Raw genomic sequence first — 9,543 nt, forward strand, 5'->3', positions numbered from 1 at the left:
CCCTTAGAATTTGCCTTTTCCTATTCACCAAAGGTGAGAGGAAAAGAAAGCTCTCTCATTTTCAGAATGTGTGTTTTTAATAGCTGCGGACGAGGTCGACTATGTGCTTAGCTTGGAAAACATTGGAAATTTGGATTTCCCCCAGAGGTCAGCCAGAGATGTTCTTTGAGTTCCTTTGCATTTCTGTCAAATTTGGTTTCTTTTTTTTATTCGAGAGGACAACAGGGGAATAAAAAAAAGCAAGTTCAAATGGTGAAATGGGAAGTGCTTTAATAGGAATGTTTCATTGTCTCTGCCTGAGTTTCTAACATAGCCTATAAAGTGAAAGCCCTGCTTTAATAAAAACGGAATGCTGTTGGTTACACGAAGTCCTGTCCCTCATCCTGCAGGTCCACCGAAGCAGGTGCCCCTCACTCCTTGGGGCCGCTGATGAGGGCCGTGGTGGAGTAGGTGCAGGGGCTGAGCAGGGCCATGATGGTATAGTGGCCGTGGCCAGACTCGGCTGTGAACACCACCTAGGAGGGAACACAGACCGGATTGCTTTTCAGCAGAGCCTCCAAATGTGAGTCACAGACAGAGAGACCACTCCAAGTCCAAAGAAATTAGTTTTACTTTCTTATTTTGTTTTCTGGAGCAGTGTGAGCAAAAGGCAAAACTCCAAATATGCTGGCCAGCTAAGCCGCTGGAGCCTTGCGCAGCCCTTTCCACCAGATTCTTTACTCCCGCCTGTATAATCAGGTCTCTCTCTTTTTTTGGCAAATTCACACTAAAAATCAGGGTGGCTCTAACCTGACCGAGGGAAATCACAGAGCTCCTAATTGCTCACATAATTAGTTGATCTTTAACGCTGACCGACATGTCTGGATTCTATTTCCACGGCAGCCATCTGTTTAACACGACTTAAGGAATTATTACAGACAAGGAAGACGCAAGGAGATTGGGCCCATGGATAACTCTGAGATTCCCACTACCTCATGGGCAGAGGAATAGAGTGTGAAACAAGGGTTACAAATGTGGCTTTATTTTTATTATTATTATTTTTTCTAGCGTGACTTCTCACAGGAAGAAAGCTGAGGTACACCTTGAGGCTAAACCCAGCCTGGGCCCTGATGGTAAATATTACTGCTCTTCCCCTTACTGGCCCCGTGACCTTGACAAGTTATTTAACTTCCCTGTGCCTTACTTTCTTCACCTGTAAAATAAGGATAATAATAGGAATGGCTCCAATGGGTTGTTTACAAAGATTACATAGGTTGAATATAGAAACAGTGGTGGTATATGCTTGAAAACTGTTATCTGTTGTGTTGCTATTATTATTATGAATTTACTGTCCCTGTATGCATTGTCCGAAATCACTTATCCAAACCTCTGGAAGCCAGATGTGTTTTGGAATGAAAAAATTGTCAGATTTTAGAGAAGTAAAATGATGCACTTATTTTTTGCTGTATAACACCCTAAGTGGGGTCTGGAGGGTTGCCTAATAATCCAACATATTAATATTTCCTCAGCAGACAAACAATAGGATTCAGTGGAAGGAATGAAATCTCTGAAGAGCATCTTGTAAGTTCAGGTCATGTTACTAAATCAGTTATCATCAAAGAGAGAAAAAGTTTGCTTTTCAGAGTTTTGTGGATTTTTGATTGTAGAAATGGGAAAGGGAAGCTGTGCTAGTACAGTATGTTCCTTCCGACTTTTCCAAGGTGTGCAAAGTGCAAACGGTGCATTTTCTGGGATTGAAAACAAACAAAAAATAAAAAACAACACAAGCATCCATCCACTCACCTCTGCATATTCATGGAAAGGGGAAAAGCCAAGTGACTTCCGGTAGGATTTGGTGTCTAATTCTACTTTGTATATTCCTTCTACAAGTTTTTCATCTGTTGTGAGCCCATGGAGCTCCCCAAATTCACTGGTTTTCCTAGAAGGTGCAAAAGTCCACGTTAAGTTAGGCATTGAGGGAATAAATGCCATTTTGAGGTGACACCACACACACACACGCACACGCACACATGCACACACATAAGTGCAGTTTGTGTATGTGATTATATATATGTGTGTGTATATATATATATATTTTTTTTTTTCCTCAACTAGTTCAGGACAGGGAAAATTCTAGTAACTGTCTAAAATTAACTGACAGGAAATTTGTCAGGAATATTTCAAAACGCTCATTGTAGATTTTTTCTCTTATGAGGTTTCACTTCAAGAAAGTCATTACGCATAAATACACTACCTTGTGTCATAAATACACTACCATATGTAAAATAGGTAGCTGGTGGGAACCTGCTGTATAGCACAGGGAGCTCAGCTCCATGCTCTGGGACGACCTAGGTGGGTGGGATGGGGGGTGGGAGGGAGGTCCAAGAGGGAGGGGATGTATGTTTATGTATAGCTCATTCACTTCATTGTACAGCAGAAACTAACACCACATTGTAAACCAATTTTACTCCAGTAAAGAAAAAGAAAAGAAAAAAAAAACCACACTGACGTTTTCTAGAGAGGTACACTTTTAACGTGGGATCCTTCATTGCATTCACTATCACCTATTTACACTCCTGTAAACTGATGCTTCCAGAGTAACCAAACTTTAAAGCATTAATATAAACACAATACCTCTTTTAATTGCAATAGACACATTCTTAAGTCATTCAATCCAACAGGACCCATTACTAATAAACAAAAAACACATTTTTGGCCGCTTCCCCATACAGTACAAAGTAAGGAGGAAAGTAAACGGCTTCCCCAGCAAGGGGCCTTTTCCCCTCAATGTTTCGAGGGGGAAATTGTAGATGAAAATCCTGGTTCCAGGCCAATGGCAGGAGGTAGAGGAACATCTAGAAACTCAGGGAAGCATTTGAACTGGGCTAACTTGGGGCTTGTGGGTGAGGTGGGAAGGTCAAAGAAGCTCTAACCATCATGGTGGGGGAGGAGGGACAGCCCAGGCCACTCAGGAAGGCAGTTACTGAAGCTGTGACCTCCCTGGGGCCCACCTGGCACCCAGGTAGCCTGCAGCAGAACCAGCCTGACCATAGTCCCCGGGAACCACCAAGGGCAGATTGAGCTGACTGCCGCTAATTTGGAGGACTTAAATGATGTGCAGTTTCAGGAAAATTTGTTTTTATTAACTCGTTGGATAATTTGATGTGATGGGATTTTGTTCATACGTAGAAAACTGAGAGGAGTTCTTGCTGTCAGTTGAAAAGACTGTTTGACGTTTTATTGCAATGGGTTTCCTTTCCCGAAAGCTAAAAATCTTTTCAACGTACTTCTGTGTCTACATGTTCCAATTTAGGTTTTAGCAGACTAATTGCCAGACAGTTAACATTAAAAAAAAAAAAAAAAGTCATTACGATTCAGGGTTGGTGTTTGGGCGAAGGTTCGTAACTACCCCTGGAAGTGGCCATAAGCTTCTCTGACTGCGGTTCCCTTGGGGAACCTGGGGGCCTCACTTCTCTCCCCTGTTGTGTGAGGGTATCTTCCAGAGGCGGTATCATTTGTACACATAATGGGAACCCCAAAATACAAGGAGAAACCCATATCTGACTTTTTCATTGTTTATATGATTAAGCTCCTTGGTAACTCTTTGCCATCAACAAATACTAGGCAACTCCTTTTTGTTTTTAAACTAGGCAATTTCTGTTTCCATGTAAGTACCTGCTCAATGGCTGGTGTTAGAAATCACTCTCCATTAGATAGCAAAAACTAAGACAGGTAAAAATGGAAGTTGTCTTTATCGACTCTGTTCATTAGCCTCCCACCTTCCTTCCTTGCCAGGAAGAAAATATTGGATTTCCCTTTTTTGTCTTATCATCAGAAAAAAAATTCCCACAAACATCTGAATGTTTTTTTTTTTTTTGCCTTTTTATTTTATTTATTTATTTATTTATTTATTTTCATCGGAATGTTTTTGGCATCCATTCTGTCTCGTGCTTAGAATATTCTCTTAACGTGGCATTTCCACAGTGTTCTTGGCATTTTATAGAAACATAAGTGAACTAACAAATAAAAACTCAGTGGAAACCACACTAAAGAAAATGACCTTCCCAATGATGGATGAAGAATCATCATGTGTAAAAAAAAAAAAAAGAAAAGAAAAAATTCTATTTCAAGAATCCTCATGTGATTCTTGGGATTCATTGAAAACCCACAGAAACTCTCTTCTCAGGGGACAGAAACACTTAGCAGTATCGCTTGGTACTGAATGTTTCTTTGTTGTTCAATCTTTTAGTTGGTTGGTTTAGATTTTACTAATGTGCATTTTCTTTGAAACTCTTGCTAGTGGAGGTGGAAGAACTCTGTGAAAGTTATAGAGCATCTGGTGAATGTGAGAAGTCATTTGGGCTCCCAGCGGTGGGGCATGGTGGGGCTGATCTGTGGCTGTGCTTGCTATCATGTGTCTTTCTCTTCTGTGTCTTTTCTTACGGAGCTCAACAGCCCCAGCCTCACAGAGTAGATGCTCCACCAGGGTTTGCTAGAAAACAGCCCTGGACTCTGGATGATCCAGATATACTACAGACAGTCACCTCCTCCAAGCAGCCCCTCAATTCCATTCCTTTCATTAATAAATCAACACAAATTCTACATCTTTCCTAACATTCCAAGACAAGGAGTGTTATGCAAGGGCATCAAGGAATCTGGAATTCCTGAAATTATATACACATTTTTGTATGTGTGTATATGTGTATTTTTCTGGGCATGGAGTTCATAGTTTTCATCACCCTTTTCCTGTGGTTCATGACCCCAAAATATGGTGAAGTGTAGGGGGAAGTAGGAAGCTGCCCGGAATGCTGTTCAGATTCCTGGTCACTCGCAGCTGAACAAGGCAAGAGGGCATCCTTCTCAGAATCCACCTTCCCTCTGCCCACATTTTCAGTTTACTTGGTGGACCTTTAGTGAATTATGTTGTTAGGGACCCTTGGACCGAAACCACCCACCTTGGCCAGGTACGACAATAACTGCTTGCATGAGTTGTCTCACAACAGGAGGTCCCGATAAGGAACACGGCACTGCCTCAGAAAACTAGTCGGGAGAACCCGAGAGGGGCCAAAAGGAGGGAGGAGAAGCCAGCCCATAGGTCCTGCCGACCTCCCAGAAACCCTCGAGCTAGAATCCATCTTGGCAGAGAGATGTGCCTGCCACCAGGAAGGATCCTGAGTCAGACCAAATGTGGGCACAAGCAAGATGATTGGCCAGAGACAGCCGGAAACTAACCCCCATCGCCATAAGCCCTGAGACTGCGAGCCACGTGGCAGAGCAGTCCTCCTGGGTTCCCTTACCCTGCTGCTCTCCACCCGGGCGCCCGTTCCCAGTAAAGTCTCTTGCTTTGTCAGCACACGTGTCTCCTCGGACAATTCATTTCCGAGTGTTACATGAGAGCCCACTCTCGGGCCCTGGAAGGGGCCCCCCTTCTGGTAACAATGTGAGCCCCTCTCTCTAACAAGTGGCGGGGGAACGGGAAGGTATAACCAAGTCCTCCATCTGGGTTCCCCGGGCAGCTCACCCCGAGGCAAACGGCTCCCAGGTCTCGTCAGCAGCCTTTCTGAACACTTTCACGCCCACGTTCACAGCAGGAATGCCCTGGACCACATCTAGGACTTTGACCATCAGAGGACACTTGGATTCACCAGAGCCCTGGGCAGAGAGAAGACAAGTGACAAGTCAACAAAGTTGGTCAGAGTGACAGGATGCGTCCTTTGTGGCCTTCGATTTGGAGCGAGGCAGAAAGGACATGCGAATCCCATTTCCAGCTACGGAAGTGTTGATAGTTAATGAGCTTCCCTCAGTGTAGCAAAGACGTGATTGTCTCCAAAGAAGGAATGGTTTCTGCCTCTGGACATGCTGTGCTCCAGCGGGGGCGTGTATAATGAACTTGAAGGGAGCAAATAGGCCCTCTGAGAACAGTTGCTTCAGTAAGCCTCGTCATTTGAGTGGAATTACTGCAAAGATGTACTGTGCCATAGGACTAAATAGTTTTTCCTGAGAGCATTTTACTCAGTTGTTGCTGTAGTGATTCCCTCTTACTAGTTGCTGTAAAATAATGTCAGATGATTTCATGACCCTTTTTATAATTTTAGTTAATTCTCCTAGGGGATTTAAGAATTTTTTTTCTTTTTCTTTTTGGCTGTACTGCATAGCTTGCAGGATCTTAGTTCCCCAGCCAGGGGTTAACCCGGGGCCCGCAGCAGTGAAAGGGCCGGGGCCTAACCACTGGGCCACCAGGGAATTCTCAGGATTTAAGAGTTAGATATCTGACTAGAGCGTTGTCTGCCAAGCCTTTCAGAGGTTAATCACTACATACTTTTTGATTAGCTAAAGGGAAATCAACTTTACCAAATGTCAAGCTTCTGAAAACTCAATAGTAACAGCTTCTGGAATATCGGATCTTTATTTCTACCATTTATCTGAGGAAATTGAGGCACCACTGCAAAGCCATAAAGGAGAGCGCCCAGGATCCAAGCCCCAGTTCAGTGAGCTCTGCAGAATTTCATTGTTTTTGAAGTTTGAATCAATGATGTTTAAAAATAGATGCTGGGTGCCCTGGCCCTGCTAACAAAAGCTGGTTGGCAAAGCAGGAAGGAGTCCCTTCTACTTCGTCCACAGGAGACATATGAAAGGACTTCAAAGAGTCGAACACTCACCACAGGGCTAGCCTCAGACACAAATACCAGTCCAGCGAGGCAAAGGAGGAACAGACGGGAAGAAGCCATTCTGCCAAGGACTGGTGGGTCTCTGAGAAGGGCTGCTCCCGGCTTCGGGCTTTTATTCTCACTTCTCCCCAGCCAGCCTCCTGAGCCCTGCCAACCTGACTCCAAACCTGCTGATTCTGACTACTGACTTAGTTAACAAAGGGAGAATAAGTAAGCCACACAAATATGAAACTTGCCTAGACAGATTAGAGCGTCAGAACATTAGCTCTATGAAATATTCTTAACAGGTCATGTGACCAGCTAGATCACCAAAACAGAACAATCAAAACAAAAATACTCTTCTCCATGCGTGGCTGGATGCAGCAACGTTCTTGGAGATGTTATTCCTCCCTACCTATTATTTCTATGCATGTTTTCCATTTTCTATACACTTTATCATTCATTTTAAATGATAGATGCAAACTGTAATAACTTATTTCACATGGAATGACATTTGACTACACAGGCTTAAATATAGTGCACCAGAAAGCATCGTTGCACTCGAGCTATATCCATGAGTCAACGAGGAGAAACCTTTGGCAGCGCTTACATTTGAAAAACCTATGTTTCAGCCAAACTAAGTCATTTGGAAGCTTAACTTAGCAATTTCTCCATGATTTTTGTGTTCTTCTGAGACAAGGTTCTCGACCCAAGGAATAATGACACATTTCAAACTGGCATCCACGAGCCTGAAATACAAAGAACCAGATATTTTTTATGGCCTCTCCTGCACTGAATGTGCAGAAACAAGGCTACCCAGCTGGCTTTTGTCAGAATCAAAGTTTCTGGAAGGAAGTAGAAGTGGCTGTGAGAATTAGAAGCCATGGTTGACAAAAGGTTCTCTTTCTCCTGACCAGTTTACAGGTCCAGCAATTATAATCATTTGATGATTCATTGATCAAGTACCAGCTCTTGTGTGTATGTGTGTGCACATAAGTGCATGTGGCTTTGTTATGGGTTAAGACAGGTCTTGTCCTGATAAAGACGTATATGTAGAAGATGCAAAGAAGATAGACAAAAATTTTGGACAATCACATGTCAAGGGTGAGTCCAGTTTGGAGCACAGAGAGTTGGGGGAGCATTCCTTTAGGTGACAGCTTGGAAGAAACTGGACAAGAGGTGGTGAAGGGTAAGGGCTTTCAGAGAGTAGTGGAAGGGACAGGAAGACATTCCAGGAATACGGAAATGTGCAGGGGAGGAAACTGACCACAGAAAAACAACAAAGGAGCAAATCCAGTTCAGAGCATAGCTAGGAATGGTATCTCATAGCCTTAGAGTCTGACTCTGAAGTAGCACTGGAAAGAGTTTTGAATTTGAAGTTCGATGACCTGAGTCCTAATTCTCTTGCCCGGTGTCCAGGGTGACCTTCTGTGAATTACGTAATATCTCAGATACCCAGCTCATGCATTTGTAAAACAGAAATACGTACTTTTCTACTTCAAAGAACTATTCTGATAACTTTTTACATGAGATAAAACAAAAGCGCTTGATAACCTGTAAGCCACTATTCTGGTATAAAGTATAATTATAATTTAGTTCAACATCTCTGCTAAGGAGAAAATCCTTTCTCTTATATCTTTCATATATTGTCATCTACTATTCTCTGGACTATTTCCCAATGCTCAGAGCTTGGGTAGAGAGTCTGTTTTCTGACTGTGAATTCTAAACATTCGAATGTGCTCTCACGTCACAAGTCAATCTTCCATCTATGCATCTTTGCGCTACTTTCTGTTAAAACCAAGAAATGTGTCCCATAGACATCATGACCTGGCAACCCTGGGCTGCCACCAGCCCATAGACATGTTATGTTTGGCCTGAGGAATCTGTCTTTAAAGTTTTTTTGAAATAGTTGTTAAAATTAAAAATTGAGACATATTGCATGAAAATGTGGATTTCTGGCTTCTCTTGAGAAATCAGAAAAGAATGTAGCATTAGGCCTATTCTCACATGCGATGATAATCTTCAGGCTGTCATTCTCAGACATCACAACAACCAGGCCTCTCCTTCAACTCTGAGGCTAGGTAACATCTCTAGTGGCACTCTCACGCTTGAGCTCTTTTCTCTCCTTACACATGTCTTGTTTCTCTCATCTATGTTCCTGCCTGGCCTCCTGGAAATTTGAGTTTGAAATTGCTGGTCTCCTGACAGCCATTTGAGTGATGAGCGACAGCTTATTTTCTATTTGCCAAATAGACATTCCGACTTCTCTGAATGATTCCTTTTCAGACACGTTTCCCAGAATCCTTATCACCCAGAGCTTCCTCCTCTGATACACTCCCATCGGTGGTCAGTGCTTCTTTTCAAATGTGATGCTCTGAACTGGATACGTGCTCCAGGTAGAATCAGGCCAGTACACAGGACTTTGAGACAGTAACCTTCTTTGGAAGATGCTCTACTGCAAATGATGCATCCTGAACGCATTTGTAACTGTAATAGCTGCGACCACGTTCCCCGCAACATAACACTACCCGTCATGACCTCTTGGTCGCAGTGATCAAAAATCACCATATATTATCCATCATCTCTGCTTTTTTCATTTATGAATCTTATTTTCAACTTTATTGAGGTATAATTGACAAACGAAATTTTAAGATATTTAAAGTGTACATAGTGGTGATTTGATATATGTATACATTGTGAAAGGATTCCCACCATCTAGTTAATGAACACACCCATCACTTCACATATTTATCTTTTTTTTTTTTAGTGAGAACATTTAAGTTCTCTCTTAGCAGACTTCAATTATATGAGACAGTGTTATCAACTATAGTCACCATGTTTTACGTTAGGTCTTCAGACCTTATTTATCTTATAGCTGTGAGTTTGTACTCTTTTACCAAACTCTCCTATTTCTTCC

The 9,543-nt window shown here is 42.6% G+C and overlaps 1 protein-coding gene across 1 annotated transcript; it reads right to left on the bottom strand.

The window, feature by feature from the left end:
• Nucleotides 1–265: 265 nt before the first annotated feature.
• On the bottom strand, nucleotides 266–6,727 carry TTR (transthyretin). Its single transcript, XM_065889792.1, has 4 exons — nucleotides 6,639–6,727; nucleotides 5,501–5,631; nucleotides 1,783–1,918; nucleotides 266–515 (listed from the first exon to the last, which is right to left on the bottom strand). Exons 1-4 carry the CDS (start codon nucleotides 6,705–6,707, stop codon nucleotides 411–413), a joined length of 441 nt encoding a protein of 146 aa, XP_065745864.1. The 5' UTR covers nucleotides 6,708–6,727; the 3' UTR covers nucleotides 266–410.
• Between the last annotated feature and the right edge of the window lie 2,816 nt (nucleotides 6,728–9,543).

The sequence above is a fragment of the Phocoena phocoena genome, chromosome 13 (genome assembly GCF_963924675.1).
Source record: "Phocoena phocoena chromosome 13, mPhoPho1.1, whole genome shotgun sequence".
In the NCBI taxonomy this organism is placed as follows: Eukaryota; Metazoa; Chordata; class Mammalia; order Artiodactyla; family Phocoenidae; genus Phocoena; species Phocoena phocoena.